The sequence below is a fragment of the Erpetoichthys calabaricus genome, chromosome 2 (genome assembly GCF_900747795.2).
Source record: "Erpetoichthys calabaricus chromosome 2, fErpCal1.3, whole genome shotgun sequence".
In the NCBI taxonomy this organism is placed as follows: domain Eukaryota; kingdom Metazoa; phylum Chordata; class Cladistia; order Polypteriformes; family Polypteridae; genus Erpetoichthys; species Erpetoichthys calabaricus.
In genome coordinates this window covers 259931806-259950874 of record NC_041395.2, presented here as the reverse complement: position 1 = coordinate 259950874, position 19069 = coordinate 259931806, and the positions used below count along the sequence as shown (strand labels likewise).

At 40.3% G+C, this 19069-nt stretch overlaps 1 protein-coding gene across 2 annotated transcripts in view; it reads left to right on the top strand.

Moving 5' to 3' along the window:
* prkg1b (protein kinase cGMP-dependent 1b) overlaps positions 1–19069 on the top strand; it is a 692808-nt gene that overhangs the window by 59143 nt on the left and 614596 nt on the right. The window contains exon 1 of one of the 2 annotated variants that reach the window (XM_028795414.2): positions 10078–10896. The exons of the other annotated variant lie outside the window; for it this stretch is intronic. Within the exon in view, the coding sequence (XP_028651247.1) occupies positions 10586–10896 (311 nt within the window). The 5' untranslated portion in view covers positions 10078–10585. Of the gene's footprint in view, positions 1–10077; positions 10897–19069 lie in introns of those variants that run through there. 2 annotated transcript variants of the gene reach the window in all.

Below are 19069 nucleotides of genomic sequence, written 5' to 3'. Positions count from 1 at the left end.
ACAGCTCCAGGGCTACACTGTGGAGTTTGGCTCACTGGCAGTCTGGTATGGCTAAAAAACACTACAGAACGGTGAATTCAGCATAGGGTATTACTGGCACAGAGGCCTCCTTTGTACTGGACATACATAACACATGCTGACTTACAAGGACCCACAGTATTATTTGAGTTTTCTGTGATTCTGCCTAGTCACTTTTTTCCCACCAGCATATGCTACAGGACCATTCGCACCATTAGATTCAGAGACATTCCTCTCCACAAGTTGTAAGCCTACTTAGAAGCCACTCATGACAATGACTGTGTGAGTGTCTTTTGTCTATATCTTCTAAAATTTTATTTAATGTGTGGTGTTGTATTTACTGTTTATATTCAATTTCTATTGTTGATCTTATCCTGCTGTCCCTAGTCTTTGGGAAACATACAAGTTAAAATTTCATTATACTCTGCACACTTTACAATAAACTGGAACCTGAGATGGATTTTCTTCCTGGCTTGGTTAGAGCAGAAATGAAATTTACATGTTCTTCTTGCCTCTCCAGAGGTTTATCTCTAGGTACTCTGGTGTTCATCCATGCTTTCATTTATTCCTATACTAGCGGTCCCCCGCGGCTCTGCCCACGTAGTTGTGAAACAGGACAAGCTTTAAAAATCAATAAACAAACAGGTATCTCTAGCTAAATGGAGGCAAGGTACACTCTTAAACGCAGAGGTACACCAACTCGAACGGAGGCTGGTGTGTAGGTGAGGAGGGCGTAGCCTAGCTCCCTACTCCTGACGTCATGTTCCCCCCCCCCCCCCCCTCAGCCTGTAGCCTCTGTCTTGGATTAGCACAAATATATCACTCCTGCAAGTGAACTATGATTCTTATCAACTGGAATGTTCAAGCAAATTATAGAAAAAAACCTGATCTAAATCCGTTAAGTAAAAAAGCGGACAGACATACAGACAGACTGACTGGCAGACAGATGTTGTATTTTATATATATAGAGAGATAAGTAGGCATGAGTGTGCTCTGTTATGCAGTGGTGTCCCATCCAGGGTTCATCATTGATCCTTGGCAATGATAGAGTCATGACAGGCTTCATCCCACCAGAATCCTGAGCTGGATTCAACTACATAGCTTAAGGATTTTCTAGTTTCCCACTAGTATTTAAAAGATGTGACCACCCTCCACCATTATTGTTGCCACAGTCCTCATTTTGGTATCGTTACAAGAGCAACAAGGTAGTGTACACAGATGATCATTCTGGACTGTCACATGACCACTACCCTTATGAGACACCTAAGGTGTGCCTTCAGACCCCAAGCACTTAATGTTCTTTCAGCAGCTTCCATGTGACTGACCTCAAATCATACCTTGAGATACTTGGTAGGTTGATCTGATTTTCCTGGGTTTCTGTTGTTCATTGAACTACATCAGAGTTGTCATTGCAAGGCAGTCATTTAGATTGAACCAATCAGCTTTAAAGTTTACCTTTGTCATCAGAAAAAGAAGCCATATGCACAAAGATACACTGCTTCAGAAATCTTTAACAACATCCAAAAATACAACTAGTTAGATTATGAATGTAAATGATGGTGAATCTTCCTTTTAGGCTCTGGGGATTAAAAGTAGTTGATAAAAGTGATAAAAGTATTTTTTTGTTTCTTCTTCAAAGGGTGATTTGCATCCTGTTTTGTAAATGCTATAGGAAGTAGACACATACAGTATGCCTGGAGATATGCATCTGCCTAGATACTGTGGCTGGAGCTGCTTGTTGAATATTCATGTTGGACTTGGCAGGATTCATTTCCGTCTGCTCTTAACAGCTGTAGGGCCTTCTTTTTGATGGAGGTGGTCACACTTGATAGGAGTGATCAGATGTGGTCTAATGGTTCTGATTAACAGGTCAAGGCATAATTGATAAATAGGGTACAAGGGATTTGTATTCTTTATAGGGACCTCAGATGAATAACAGAACCCTGAATAGTTCAGGTGTCCTGCAAGATACTGAGAATCTTGTGAGGCTGGGAGATATTCATAAGGACACCTAAAAAGAGTGGCACATCTTTTAGTAGCAGGATACTACCAAGTCTCCCATCATCTAAAGTTGCATCAAGAAAAACTGTGTACCCTAAGAAAGATACAGCTTGTGCATCCTCATTAGATTAGATTAGATTGGATTATGTAGCTCGCTAGACACATTCTTGGATTCTCTTGCCATGCATGATGAAGTTACCAATAAATAAAGTAAAATGTATGTTCTCATTTAATGCACACAATTTTAGTAGCCTTAATATTTACCCATTCAATGAAAAAAATCACGTCATTTCACCAAAATTCATGTTCAGTTTCAAGCTGATTTTGAAATTCTTACATGTCTGATGAACATGCAACACGTTGCTACACCCTAAATCATCAACTTCATCAGTGTAACTCATAACGATGCAAGATGTGCTCTTATGTGGTGACAAATCTTTTTTTTTATTTAGGATACAGAATGTACTCTTAACTAGAATGGCAAAATGCCCGTCTATTAAAGTGGGCCTAATAGTTCAATAATAAATGCACTTGTGAACCTCTGTTCACCAAATATGCCTTACACCCCTCTTCCTTTGTATGTCTTATTGCTTTTTTTCATCAGACATTCTAGTTTTTACGTTCCTCGTTCTTTGTGCTTCTTGTTACCTTTCTTTGTGGACATCAAACAACATGACACCCAAACACGTAAACATTTGCCACGCGATTTACTATCTTACATTGACCACTTGCCTTCGTTCATGAGGCATTCCTGCCCTCTTGTGGATGCCGTACAACATTACTCCTGGGGACAGGCATGGAATATGGACAGACGGACATCTTCTTGCTTTATGTACATAGATATAAGAGAAAGTAAAGTCAACCCAATCAAACAAATCAGAATGACATAACAAGTACAATGTTATGCTCCAAAGATGATCTATTAAACCAGCATTTAGCCCCCCTTACTGAACAAGAGAAGTTTACAACTAGAGAACCCTGTCTAAAGTACACTACATAGCCAAAGGTATATGGACACCCCTCCAAAGTTCAGGTGTCTTAGCCACACCCATTGCTAACATGGGCATGAAATCAAGCACAAAGCCATGCAGTCTCAATTGACAAACCTTGAAGTAAAATGGGTCATACTGAAGAGCTCAGTGACTTCAAACCTGCTGCTATCATAGGATGCCACCTTTGCTAGAGGTCAGTACATGAAATTTTCACTCCACTAGATATACTCCTATAAACTGTAAGTGCAATTATTGTGAAGTGGAAGTGTCCACTAGCAGTAAGAGCTCAATGACGAAGTGGTAGACCACACAATCTCAGAGTGAAGCCACCAAGTGCTAAAGCACAAAGCACATAAAAATCGCCAGTCTTCTGTTGCATCACTCACAACAGAGATTTAAACTACAGCTGGAAGCAACACCAGCACAACAACTGTGTTTCAGGAGCTTCCTGAAGTAAGTGTCCTTGGAAAGCAGCTGCACACAAGCCTAAGATCACTACGCACAATGCCAAGCATCATCTGGAGTGGTGTAAAGCATGCCTCAATTGTACTCTGGAACAGTGGAAATGTTTCCTCTGAAGTAATTAATCATACTGTACATCACTATCTGGCAGCCTGATGGAGGAGTCTTGGTTTGATGCAATGAAAATACTACCTTCCAGACTGCATACTGCCTACTGTACGTTGTGGAGGTAGAAAGAGAATGATCTGGGACCGTTTTTCAAGGTTTTGGACATGAACCCCGGCTTCCAATAAAGGGTTCTGTTAATTGCATTTTAGGCAATTGTGCACTTCCAACTTGGTGGCAATAGTTTGGGAAGTCCCTTTTCTGTTCCAGCATGACCGTCCTAGTGAACAAGGCCAGGTCCATAAAGGCATAGAGGAACTCAAGTGGCCTGCACAAAGCCCTTACCTCAAACCTATTGAACATCTTTGACTTGAATTGGAATGCCGATTGCAAGCTAGTTCATCTCATCTAACATCAGTACGTGAACCTCACAAATACTCTTTTGGCTGAATGAGCACAAATTCCCACAGATACCAAAATCTTGTGGAAAGCCTCCTCAGAAGATTGGTGACTGTTACAGCTGCGAAGGGAGGACAACTCCATATTAACGCCCATGGTTTTGGAATGGACGTCCAACAAGTTCACAGAGAGTAGATGTGACGGTCAGGTGTAGTTTTTTATATAAGATAAAACAGAAAATAAATTGAAAAGGTTGAGCAGAGGCCTGGCATGTTTACTTTAGAATTATATAAAAGAGTATTTAATAAATTCTAAAAAAAATTTAAATAGATCCCGGAGAGAAATTTTAATATTTTCTAATTTGAGATAATGTAGAACATCACTTTCCCACTGAGTTATAGAAGATTCTTCCATTTCAGCTAAATAAGTCATTGTGTATGTAGTGTGGTGTAAGTTATTACAACCAATATTTCATCACATGCTTTTATCCTATCTGCTGTTACAACAAATATTGCTATTAAGCTGTTACAAATGATTATAAATCCAAGGCTATCCGAGCAATATACACAATGTTTTGCATAATAAATATAAGTGCAGATCATTCCCAAACCATGTGACCAATATAGCAGCTGCTCGATGCCATCGCTCACACAAGGAAGCACCTCTTCCTCTTATGGTTGTGAATGACGCATTTAATATTATAGGTTACAAATGCATTGATTGATCAGAATTGTACTGTTTTTGCCTTCTAAGAAACTTTTTCTAATATTAGATGAAGAAATGAAATGTTTTAAATTTTAGAATTAGCATTTGTTCATTGTAATGTAAAATGTTCTGATGCTTATATGTACTGAATGATTAGAATTGCCCGTAATTTCCTTACAGATTGTCTCTTGTAAAAATTGTCTTTTCATGCCTCATCAAATTTCTATATCTATATCTATACCTCAAATAATATGAGAGGATGCGTTCTGGACTGCACAACACAATGTGAAAGGAAGCCACTGAAAACCATTTTGTGTTTAATATGAACATTGAGTAATGAAGGAATTCGCCACTAGGTGGTGCTTTTGCTCCTTAGCATTTCAAGGATTCCTCAGTCCTGACATCATCTAACCAAAGCCTCCACTTTAAAAGTTACTCCTCTTTAGTTAAATTATCAATTAAATTGCTGCATTTAGTTGCATTTCATACAAATCATATCTAGAGCAAAGCCACTGGCTAAGTGAGATCTCCATCAATGATTTAAGATTTTTTTGTTATCGGGTGCTGCACTGTAAATTAATGCCAACCCTTTAATTAACAACATAACCCAAAGACATTAAACACACACACACACACACGTCTTATGAAATAAAAGAAGTTTATAAAGGAAAAATGCTGTACAGAACTTGAATATTTTAAAATTAACCCATGTGAGAAATGAATGAATGTGTATAAGAGCTTACATGCAACATGAAGCTGTGTTCTTGAAATCCTTGCATGCAGGTGATTTTCAATGATGGATGTGCTGATGCCAAAATGACTTGCCTTGCAAAAAAGGCATGAACAGGGTGCAAGTATATTGCAGATCAAATGATTTTTTAAAATTTATTTAAAGCTTGATACTCGTATTAATGGCTGTAATGGCATACTAAAGCAAGCAGACTGAATATTAGAAAAACATACAAAAAGCATTCTCTTGGGTTGCATTTGATTAGTCACTAGCTCCGTATGGCACTTTTGCAGATTGCCCCACGTTGTTATAGTCCTTCTCGGATCAGTAACAGTGCCTGATAAGAGAGCTCAAAATATCATTTGGTTCTTATTTGATTCTTCTTCCCAAATATTTGTCCTTATAAATTAGTTAAGTGTGGAACACAGCTGCTGTCAAATAATATTCTTTATCTTTAATAATATATTAAGCATTCACTGATAGTTTTTGCAATATTTACACATCTCAATGTATCATCAGACATTTTGATATTAGTAAATGTAAAATCACTATGCATTTAAGATAACTTTACATTACAATCTCAAGCATGCTTAATCCCATTCAGTGGGGTGGGAGTCAATCTCACCAGCAAACAGCACAAGGCAGGAATTGCCCTGGCTAATAATAATAATAATAATAATAATAATAATAATAAGGCATTTTATTTATTTAGCACTTTTGTCAAAGCATTTCACAAATACTCAGTTACTCTGTCAGTCACACTGGAGTCTTTTTGGACCTGTCAATTAGGCAAACCAGTATATCTTAGCGGAAGTGGGAAGAACTCTACAGTATCTAGAGGAGAAACCATGCAGTCAAAAGTAGAACATGCACACACCACACAGAAAATATCTGAGAATGGGATTTGAACCCAGGATGCTGGATTTGCAAGGCAGCCATGCTAAACACTGTGCCATCATGCTACCCCACATTGAAGCTGAAATGTATACACTTTATTAACTTTCTCCTCTTACCAGCCTCTAGACGTCTAAAAGATTCATGCAATTGAAATCGCTCAAGTGGTAAATTGTCACACCGAACCTGCATTACAGAGATTTGTAAGGAGGTGTAAACTTTTAAGGTAATAATAATAAAAAGCTTGTGGTCTTATTATTTGGCTTGGAAAAAAATGAAAAAAAAAAACTTCAATGATTTCTTAACCTTTGGCCTCCTACACAGATAAATCACATTGCTATACAGTATGTGGTTTAGAGAGAAAAATCAAAATGTAGATACTGAATCCATCAATTAGTTTCACAGTGTTTAATAGAAAATGTTTTGTTCTTTACAATTTACAATTCAAACAGCAATTCAAAAAATAAAATGAGAGTTTTTGATACATACAAGCTTGATTGACTGATAAAGGTGGAGCTGTAATGACACAGTTACTGTCAGTCAGCATCGTTGTCTCCCATCTTCAGAGCCCCAGGCTCACTTCTTGGCCCAGTCACTGCCTCTGTGGAGTTTTCATGTCGTCCATAAGCCTGCGTACTCCATTTCTCCTTCCATATCCTAAACATGTGCACATTTGATGAATTGCCAGCTATGAAGTGACCTGTTGTGACAGCCTCTGAGTTTATGTTACAGTGACCTTCATTGGACTGGCCTCTGTTCAGTAATGGTTCCTACATTGAGCCCGGTGCTGCAAGAATAGGTGGCTTCAGACACTAAATTTAACATCAGAGTGTTCAGAAAATGGTTTTCAGGACAGATGGTTTTATTGTGCTGTGAGGCTGAAATGTTATTTAAGTCACTTAGAAATTAAATCATAGCATTTTTTAAAATATGTATATGTGTATATATATATATATATATATATATATATGTATATATATATATATATATATATATGGAAGAGAAGGTCTGTGATACAGTTTGCATATTTGCAGCTGGAGATCCACGAAGGGAGAAAAAACGAATCACGTATCATAAAATAGTTTTTTTTATTCCTGAGCTTTATACATACTGTATGTACAGTAATAGGTGTGTTTGAACAAAAATATCGAATGGGATAGATGAATCTTCACATGCCTAGAAGACCCATAATAGTGGAAAGACATGAAGAATCCATCTGTCAGGGCTATGGTCTCCCCCAGTCCCCACTACCCATACACTACCCATGCACCCTTTGTTGAATCGCCCATATGTATACCGACAGGGCAGCTTGGGAATTACAGTCCCACTGAGCAGCCCATCTGGGTGCCATGAGGGCAACCAGAGGCAGTTGCTGGGAGCGGTTATCCCAACTTGGAGGGTCTTCTTCTTGAAAAAGAAGTGTCTCCTCTGTGCAGTGTTGCGACATCTGAAGTACTCCAGGGAGATGGGTCCGACTGCAGATCCCTACAATGCTGCGATTAAGCAGTTCTACTGAACAGCCAACTGGATTGCATGTTTGTCACATGGTTCACAGTTGCTGCAGGACAGACACTTGTACCTCATGACATGCCCACTACAAGACACGCCTACCTGACAGTCATCATTATTCATGGGGTACGCAACCCTCCCACAACCGTAATCTTAATTATGGTTTAAGCACAAGGTACTCCTTCAAAATTATTTTTTTAGAAAGACACAAATAACTGGGTGTCTCCACCTGATCTGGTTTCCTCCCACAGTGTAACATGCAGGTTAGGTGGATTGGCAACACTAAATTGGCCATGTTGTGTGATGGACTGGCATGTTGTCTAGGGATTGTTCCTGCCTTGTGTCCTATGCTTGCTGGGTTAGGCTCCACCTCCCTTGCAGTAATGTTCAGGAATGGTATGGTGTGTATATATATATATATATATATATATATATATATATATATATATATATATATATATATATATATATATATATATATAATATACTGTATATATATTCATGGCATTCATAGTCTGAATCACAATCTGATTGTATTTGGGATCATCAGGCGTACACACTCACTGCAAGCCTCTTTACGTTGTGCCACGGCATGTGGTTTGTTTATTTAACAGCCTAGAGATCGGGGCAATTACATTCATAGCATTCGTAGGCTGAATCACAATCTGATTGTATGGGTGGTTACCTACCAGGTAACGCTTGTGGTTGGTCTGCAAGTCGGCAAACATCCGCCACGGTGCCCTGTCAGTTGCGAGAAGCAGATCATAGAATGTTGCATAGTTTACTGTCAAATAATGCAAAGAGTACGCGACACGTGTTTCGCCCTCATTAGGGCTCATCCGGCGTACACACTCATTGCACCCCTCTCGGGGATTGAACCTGAAGCTGACATCCGTATCTGGGCGCCCCCTGGCGGTGACTACGGATCCCAACTGGTATGAGCTTCCAAGCTCTGCTCCCGTGGGCCCCACGCAGACCAGGGCGGCTGCCCTAGTGTGGTCCGGGGAAGGTATTGCTCCTCTCCTGGTCCCTCCAGGCGACCCGGCTGGGCAGGACCTCCAGCCATCCGCCACAATATATATATATAATTTGTTAAAGACAAGCTACTTAACATAGCCCTTAGTTTTTACATTTGCTGTTCACCTTCCATTGTATTAGAATTTGTTTTGTAATGCATGAAATAATAAAATACATTACTACAAACTTTTGCACCGTCTATTGGAATGACAAATGCAATACATTATAATATTACAACAGTTTATGACGTGCCATTTGTTGGAATGGCAGAAACATAGCAGCCAGATGGATATTTAGATAAACAGACACAGGGACACTTGTACTTTTATTAAGGTGGGTAATGCAGTTGAGCATGTTCATCATTTCATGAGTACCAGTTGAATCACGTCCATAATCCTATTAGGCAAATAATGAATATGAGGGCATTCATAACATAATTAAACGTGCCTAATCCGATTAAGGGTCGCATGGCTATCTGACCTGCACAAGGCACAACCCAAGATGAGTCGCAAGTTTAAACAATCAACGATCGTCTTTGGCGTATATGTGGCAATCATGTTTTCTCAAGTAACAATTTATTAAATCACGTTGATGTTTAATTACTTTCTAGCCACCGAGGTACTAAATATGAGCTTTATCAACGCGAATCTGACAATTGCTTAGTGATCACGTGCGTTTACGTTATTAATGCCGACTAATTACTGGGAAGTACACCGTTTACGGTGTTATTTCACTGTGTGTTTAGAACCCATGGCCAATCAAGCTGTGTTAATGTTGTTGTAGTGTTTTCTAGATTGAAGCATCATTAAACAATTATATACAACAGTTGTAAGGTTTACTGTAATATCGTATTATAGATGTAAATGTGTGCAAGGACCCTGAGCCTGTACTCAGTGAATAGCGCTAAGCAAATATAAATTGAACTGAACCGAGTATGTGCTACTTTTTCCCCGTTAGCTGCTAGACGTTGAATAAATGAAAAGCGCTACAGCCCATAATGTGTCTAGGAAGAGATGCAACGACCTGAAAGGCTACACGATTACTTATCAATAGAGCTAAACACGTCGGGTTTGAAATGACGGTGGCGCTTGTGCGGTGCTGTGAAGTGTGATGCGCTCCAAGCAATGCCGGCGCTCGCAGACACAGCCGACAGGTAAGGATTGGGCTCATTGGAGCAGCGTGCCAGGAATTTTTCTAAAATTTATCAACATTGAATGCGGGTGGTTGGGGGGAGACTGGGGGTGGGGGGTTGCAGGCTCGCCTTGGCTCCGCTGCGCACATCATGGAACTTCCTCCAGTCGTTTCGTTCACTTGGCAGGTAGCCTGCGCTCCGGGCACGTGTTCCGTGGACGGCTAAGGTGCGCTCTTCCGTGCCCGGGATTGCTGACAGCACGCCGCTTCTGGTTCGATTGGAGTGCACTGCACACATCTCTCCGGTAGGCGACTCGCTTACGCTCCAAGCCTGACGTGTATGTGTACAAGAAGGAAATCATTGCCAAGTGAAACTCCGCATTCTCACGCTGCGATGCTGGAGGGACTTTACTTTTGGATTTGGTGGATACTTCCTGAGAAGCATCGGCATTTTCAGCGCTCTCTCTACTAGACGTTTTGCCACAGGCAGGCGCCGACCAGGAGGTTTTACTATTTGAGAAGAGCTGACCCGCAGAAGTTCCTTTTCAAATCTACACCGAAGACTTTTTGGGGGAATTGGTGGCTAAAGGAAAAGTTGCGTGTATCTGGGAAGTACGGGAACATGGGTACTTTAAGGGATCTCCAGTATGCACTACAAGAAAAGATAGAGGAATTAAGACAGAGGGATGCACTCATCGATGAGCTAGAGCTGGAGCTCGACCAGAAGGACGAGCTGATACAAAAGCTGCAAAACGAGCTGGATAAGTATCGCTCTGTGATCCGGCCGGCTACCCAACAGGTCCACAAGCAGACAACGTGCGTATTGCAGGAGCAACAGAGGACCAAGAGGCAGGCGATTTCAGCCGAGCCCACCGCCTTTGACATCCAGGATCTGAGCCACGTAACGCTGCCTTTCTACCCCAAGAGCTCACAGTAGGTTTGCCTTCTACGCGCACCTTGCCGACTTCATTACTTTATTGCCGTTGTTTCGGCTGCCTCCGTTGCATCCGTTAATCCAATATGTTGATTGTTCATTGTGAACAGCAAGTAAAGCGTGACACTGAGACGCACATGCTTATAATTTATGTAAATTATTGGAAGCGACGTTTCACGTGCCATTGTACTGTATGCATTGATTGAAGCAGAGCATGATTGTATAGCGCCCTTCGCAGCAGACCGCACACACATACAGCATATACCAGTGTCGCAGTGAGTCAAAGCCAATCCGATGAGCATCCGATGGCATGGCAGGAATCAACCTAAGCTGAAGCACTGATCCAGCGCAAACCGTGCAGTGGTTAGCGCCGGTGCTTCACGGGTGTAGGAAACTGGGCAGGAATTCAGTGTGGAGTTTGCATGTTCCCGTCGCGTTTCCTTGCGTTTTGTCTGGATGCTTCAGTTTTCTTCCAACGTCCTAATGACCCAAGCTTAAGGTCAGCTGGTGAGTCAAACAACACCCCATTTGTGAGAGCGTGGGTATGTGCCCAGCGACCGACTGGCACACAATCTTCGTTTGTTACGCCTGGTACAGCCTGGGCAAGCCCCGCCCCCTCAACCTTATACCGAGCAAATCAAGTAGACTGAATGGAAGGACGTCGGAGTTTCCCTTTTTACGATTTAAAAGCCTTCTTGTCTGCGTACATAATTCAGCATTTTTACATTTACTAATATCAAAATATCTGATGATACATTGAGATGTGTAAATATTGCAAAAGCTATCAGTGAATGCTTAATATATTATTAAAGATAAAGAATATTATTTGACAGCAGCAGTGTTCCACACTTAACTAATTTATAAGGATAAGGAATCGGCTGATTTGGACACACGCACACACAGTACAGAACAGAGGTCTTTAACACGTATTTCCTATAGCCTAGTAAAGGTGTTGACAAGAAAATTATACAGTCATGCAATTCCTGGAGATCGGATATGTTTGTGAGGCATGTTCCCGCTACCTCTGATCTGTTCTGCGCGTTCAGCTATTTGATTTTTATACCGATGTTGTTACACGCTTATTATTTAGATGCCCGAATTAACCCTGCACGGTATGACGGTCAATAACCGTTCACCCGTACAGCCATTCACAGCTAGCCAATTGTAGACGCGCCGCTTAGGGTACCGAGCGTGTCTATGGGATGAGAGAGCAAAGCGGAGAGGACTGCACTGGAGGACGTCACGCTAAGCACTGCGCCACTGTTCTCCTTCGCGAGGTCTGAAGTTCACCTTTTTAAAGTACAGTGCAGTATATACGTCAGACGAGTGGAATCAGTCAACACAGCCGGGGTTTATGATCACCACGTGCCAATTGCTGCTCTCATCTTGACGCGTTTTCTTTTTGCTCTGACGCCTTTAGTTTTGACTCAGACGTGTTTTTTGGCAGTTGGTTTACTTCAGAGTTGTCTGGGCAAACAAAAAAGACAGCGTTATTTGATAGTTAGGAACAGTTTTCTAAAAGTTTTAAGCTATCTCAGTATAGTTAGTATAGTGCTTTCCTTCAGGCAGTTCAAAAGTGTATTTTAATGGCAGAGTAACATTCTTGAGGTGAAGCTGAGGACACTAGAATAAGAATATAATGGCCGTAATAAAGATATGTGCGTGTTGACAGACTTAAAAAATAGTCAAGATTAAGAGGTTTGGACCTTACGTCTGTGTTATTCAAAATAACTCTTTTTTGGTGGTGGTGTTGCTTAACAAAAATATTTAAGTTAAAAAAATAGTAATCAGTAACAATGTTAACCTGATGTCAAGTAAGAGTAACGGTATGGGACATGAGAATTTTTATTTTTAATTCGTGGGAACACTTGGCAACTTTGGTTTCAAGTTGTTGTTGCTGCAACTTCATGCACCAAATACTCCAAGTTTCAAATCTGGCCCGATGTTAGGATATGTGTTCTCCCTCATTTGCTTCGAAACATCCCAAAAGTTGTGCAGGTTTGGTTGATGTGGTCTGTGAGTGCTAGTGCACTCTAAATGCCCAGTCTTGGGTTTTCTGTTTTCTGCCCAGAGCTAAAAATAAAATAAAGACTTTTGAGAGTGATGTGGTATATGGTTTTTCAGCTTTACATATGCATTCAGAGTTATACGACGTGTGCATGTATATGGTGTTCTGTATGAACAAGTTCAAGTGCAATATTCTTGTGATCCTTCTCATAACTGCATTCTGGAAACATTCCCCTTCAAACAGACCTTATGCTATTTAGGTTGTGGTGAAGTTCATTATTATTTATTAAAATGCTTTGGTCTCCTGAATAATTTTGTTCATGTTTTACATTCTGTTTCCAGACTATAAATAAAGTTAATGGTGTATATTTCCTGTTACAAAGACGGAAACAGTTGCTATATAAAGCACAACACTAACAGGCATGCATTTGTTTGAAAACAGTCTATAATGAACTGGAAGTGGAAAGTAATTCACTATTTTAAAAAACCTATACAATCTACTTGTATATAAAATGAAAAAGAAAAATATTTTAGATAGAGATAGATAGATACTTTATTAATCCCAGGGGGAAATTCACATATTCCAGCAGCAAAAAATATTAAATTAAAGAGTAATAAAAAATGCAGGTAAAAAAAAAAACAGACAATAACTTGAATAATGTTCAACGTTTACCCCCTCTGGTGGAATTGAAGAGTCGCATAGTTTGGGGGAGGAATGATCTTCTCAGTCTGTCAGTGGAGCAGGACAGTGACAGCAGTCTGTCGCTGAAACTGCTCCTCTGTCTGGAGATGACACTGTTTAATGGATGTAGTGGATTCTCCATAATTGATAGGAGCCTGCTGAGCGCCCTTCGCTCTGCCACAGATGTTAAACTGTCCAGCTCTATGCCAACAATAGAGCCTGCCTTCCTCACCAGTTTGTCCAGGCGTGAGGCATCCTTCTTCTTAATGCTGCCTCCCCAGCACACCACTGCGTAGAAGAGGGCAGTCGCCACAACCATCTGATAGAACATCTGCAGCATCTTACTGCAGATGTTGAAGGATGCCAGTCTTCTAAGGAAGTACAGGCGGCTCTGTCCTTTCTTGCACAGAGAATCAGTATTGGCAGTCCAGTCTAATTTATCGTCCAGCTGCACTCCCAGGTATTTATAGGTCTGCACCCTCTGCACACAGTCACCTCTGATGATCATGAGGTCCATGAGGGGCCTGGGTCTCCTAAAATCCACCACCAGTTCCTTGGTTTTGCTGGTGTTCAGTTGTAGGTGGTTTAAGTCGCACCATTTAACAAAGTCCTTGATTAGGTTCCTATACTCCTCCTCCTGCCCACTCCTGATGCAGCCCACGATAGCAGTGTCGTCAGCAAACTTTTGCACGTGGCAGGACTCCGAGTTATATTGGAAGTCCGATGTATATAGGCTGAATAGGACCGGAGAAAGTACAGTCCCCTGTGGCGCTCCTGTGTTGCTGACCACAATGTCAGATCTGCAATACATACACATATAGTCCTACACGGAGCTGCTGAAAAGGCTGCCACTCTCGGCGGCGCCGGTTGTTCAAATTCCAAACTTGACAACACAACATGAAAGATCCACCTTTGAGCCTACAAAGTTAAACAGTCCTCCACTAGTGGAATCCATGGTGTCTTTATGGGGTAGCTTGCCACTAAGGATTGCGTGAACTAAAGTTACTTACCAAAGGCCCTTTTAAGCTTCTGCTACCACGTGCGCTTGCCAGAAGTTAATTTTTTCTTTTAAAAGGCTGATGTTAATAGCTTATGGGTCTGATGTCTTTTCTTTTAGCTTCACTAGTTTGATCAACAGACTTACCGATGCATAATGTGAATATAAATAGGGTACATTTCTCATCTATTACTCCTCTCTCTGCAGCAGAATGACTTACCCTTCAGATATGAAAGTGGAAGTGAATTCCAGTTTGGGCTAAGGTCTGCTTTCCAGTTCAGAGCACTTTAATTTTGCTGTTTATAATAGGAAATTAAAAATCAAAAGTTAACTTTCCATCTGTTGTACCACTTGTATAAGTGTTCATATGTGCAGCATTGAGCTATTTTATAAAAATGTTATTTTTAGAACAAAAAAAATCCTAAAGTGTTCCCTGCTGATGTACTGTAGTAAATAATCTTGGATTGCTTGTGAATGCTATCAGTCCATAACAGATTGTCTTTCACACCTATCTACTGCATTGTGGTGGCTGAGTGGTCAGTGCTGCTGCTGCACAGTTCAAATATTTGCCTAGCAAATGTCTTATTGAAGTTCGATGAATAGGAATTTGTGATCTGTGTTGGACTGAATGGCCTGTTCTTGTCAAAATTATTCTTGAGGTGCTCCTGCATGTTTCTCCTGTATGGTTTTACAGTACACTGCTTTTCCCCCCACAACCCAAAAATATGCATGTTACATTAATTATTCAGTTGTAGTTAATTGGTAAACTTAAGTTAGCCCATGGTGTGTGTGTGTGTGTGTGTGTGTATAAGTTTAGACTGATATCCACCCCAATGTTATACCTCATACAACTGTGATAGGCTCTGGATCTCTATGACCATGTATTGGCCAAAATGTGTATAGAAAAAAATTGGAAGTAAGGACTACAGAGTAGTTGTGTGGGTATGTTGTTTATAATAACGTGTCCTGAATTGGTCAGGCCCCCTAGTTAGGGTTGGTTCCTATGGAATATTATTCCTGAAAAAAATAAATACAAACTAATGCGTTATCTACATATGCAAATTTGCATCTCATTTTTTATCAGTATTAGTGTGTCATAATTAAAAACACATCAACCAGATGATTGATTGCTTTTCACTACAGCACAATTTTTCTGTCTGTTTAATAATGCAATACAAAGGCATATTACATTGTAAAGCATGTCCATAGATTGTGTGTCATATCTAAAAGCAAAGCCAACATATTGAATTTCGCTTAGTGGCTGCTCCAAGTGTATTGCATTTCGCTTCAAGACCACACACTATTTATGCCAGAACTGAATGTAATCAAATGACCAATGAAAAGATAGGGCAAGGAGCATCAACAGTTGGAGTAAGCGGTGTTCCACTTCTAAACATTCCTGTGTTGTGGCAGTAAGCATACATTTTCTCAATGTGTAGTGATTAGCCAAAACATGTGAGAAGTATTTTTAGGTCATGCAAGGTTTAAGTTGTCTAAATATTATATTACTAGACAAAGAGCCTGTTTCGACAATGTAAGATGAAACGGGCACGAGTTTGTGTCAGCAGTGTATGAAGAACAAATGATAAGTAATGAAGAAGTTGTTTTGTAATGATTGTAGTCCGCTTTACTGTACAGGCTTGTACTGTTAGTTGATGAATTTTCCAGGACTATAGTATAATATTGAATGATGAATGTTCCAGTACAATATGGAATAGTAATAAGTATAAGCACCACAAACCTGATATAGGAGTTTTGAATGAATGCGTAATTGAATCAGAATGCGTAATTAGGCCTCGAGCTTTAATCGAAGTCGCCTTTCTCTTTGAATTTTTGTGGCCGTAAATCCGCCGCCTGCCGTGATGTTGGGGTTGGATGTCGGTCTCGTAAGGTTTTTCAGGCAGCTCCGCAGAAGGCGACTGCGCATTCGGCTTCGGACGGACGTGAGTGAGTGAGTGAGGAGGCAGGCGAATTATGTATTAAGATGCTTGCCTTATATCATATTGTTCCATTGTTCTTCTAATAGTCCTGACCAATAAATCAATAAGTTTAGCAATAGCTGGTATAGTCCTCCCCATCTGCAGGAAGTTACAAACCATACTTAGGGGAATATCGATGTACAGGGTGTTGATAATCTACATAATCGTATGCTGCAACTCTTCAGGACATCAGCTCTTGAATGCATTCTAAGAATGTTACTGTTGCACCTGGAAATTCTTCTCCTGTTGCTGCTTCTATTACACCGGCCCTTCCAGCAACCAGTCGACATGGTAAAGAAGTTAACTGTCATTTACATCACCAGCTTCTTGCCTGTTCCGTGAAACAGGGGATCCCCTGTCTTATCAACTCCCCATTCACCATCTTTTCTGCTGGGTCAAGACACTTGTAATGGAAATGCCTCTGACCCTAACTGTTGGCACCACTTGCCCCGCCTTTGTATGCTGATTGATCATTTGATTACATTCACTTTTGCCATGATTAGTGTATGGTCCATAATTGAAATGCAGTATGCTTATAAAAGACGCTAAGCGAAATGAAATATGTGTGTTTAGCTTTTAGTTATAACAAACGATGTATGGACATGCATTAAAATGCATTATGATTTTATATTGCATTGCATTTTAAATTGACACAAAAGTTGAATGCTGTATTGAAAAGCAATCGATCAATTGGTCGATACGTTTTTAATTATGACATGAAAAAAGTGCCAAAATGAAGTGCAAAACGTGCATATGCATTGCATTGCAATATAGTTAACATATTGGATTACATTTCATTTTGGCACACAAATAAGCTTCTGTTAGTTCCTGCTTTGCACTTTATGCTCTAGCTTCTTCTTCATCTTTTCTCAGTTCAATGTGTTCGACCAACCTTCTGAGATAACTTAATCCATGTGTGGTTTAAGACAGTTTGGAAATGAATGAATGGATATTAATAGGGTATTTTTTTATTTATTGAAAAAATGAGCTTTAGGTTATTTATTTGTAAAGTTCAGAGTGTACTTATTGAGGGATGTTTTTATCTGAACTGCCGTAATGCAGTGTTTTCCCTATGTTTCTGTTTTCTCCATCATTCTAATGGATTTGGTTCGACTGATAATAATGAAGCACATACTTCAGTGAAGAGTTTCTTTAATTGTGTGCAGGAGAATATATGGCTCACATCCCTGTGGATCTTTAATCCACTTATTTCAGTTGTCATACATTTCCAGTAGCCTGCGCTTAAGCCTAAATGGATGATGTCAATATTAGAATTAACTTAATGTATGGTATTTATGATGAGGTCCTTGCGTTATTAATGGTGATAAATGGGATTAAGAGTCACAGATAAAAGAGGTCTGGACATTATTAACAGTTAGATGTTAATTGTTACCCTTGGATGCAGCTGGCACGAAAGGATTCCTCCTACACGTGGTGGTTTTATGTTTATTTCCCTAGTGCCTGACATAGTGGTGTGTGTCCTACTGCAGGCTATTTGATGACTGAAGTGAAATTATAGAAAATACAGAAAAGCAAAAATATAAGGAAATCAGGCATAAAGAAATGGCTTTGAATTACGCTGCCTGACTAAAATAGTTTTGAATTGTAAATGCCCGGGCAGCTTCATATGTAGAAACTAAAAGAGCAATCAGTGTAAATTGTGAATTGATAGGCAGAAATAAAGAAAGATTGTTAGTCAAAAGCTAAACTGAATGTATTGCTTGAATTTTTGGGTCGTTTTGAGCATGAGCCTGGAAATCTCCTCAAATCTACATTCTTCTTAATTGCACATGATATCCTTATTCAGCTGTTCTGCCCACATAGGCATCAAAGATTACAGCAGTGGAATTATTTCAGAGCAGTCCTTTGAATCTTACTCCTGTGTGCTGTGCTCCATTTGCATCTGCCTCACAGTCTGGAGGAATAAAGAGCAGAAGCTCAGTCGACACCATGGGAGCTGAGTGTCAGTGTGGCTGCCCCTGTGTCACATATAATCATGCATTAACCTTTTCTGCAGGCTGCACTCATTGGGTTTCTTTTCAGGCGGACGCCATATCTCTGTGATCACAGGTCTGTCTCGCTCCCTTATTAACATGTTTTAATAATTGGCCTGCTCCCTATGCGTTTTGTCTAGGAGCTGAGCTGCAAAGGTTGTGAATAAAGTGAGCAAAGGGTTAAGTTCCAATCAATGTGCCTCCTCTGTGCCTGACTGGCTGCTCTTTTAAGGTGTAACCCGTTCACCTTGGACAATTTTCTCACATCACAACAATGCCACGTTTCTCTAATTAATGCTGGCAGGGCTTATCTTCCCTTTCCTCTGGACACCTTCTCTTTGGCACTAGAAGTACATGGTTGCAATTAAAGATCAATTAGTCATCCAAGAACATGTAGTCGGTCTGTTAAGCTTGACATTTCTGGAGTATAATATAATCAGCACTGAAATAAAACTTGCCGATTAACTCTTGAATTACACCCAGACTCGCACAAGTCTCCCCTTTTCATTTTTC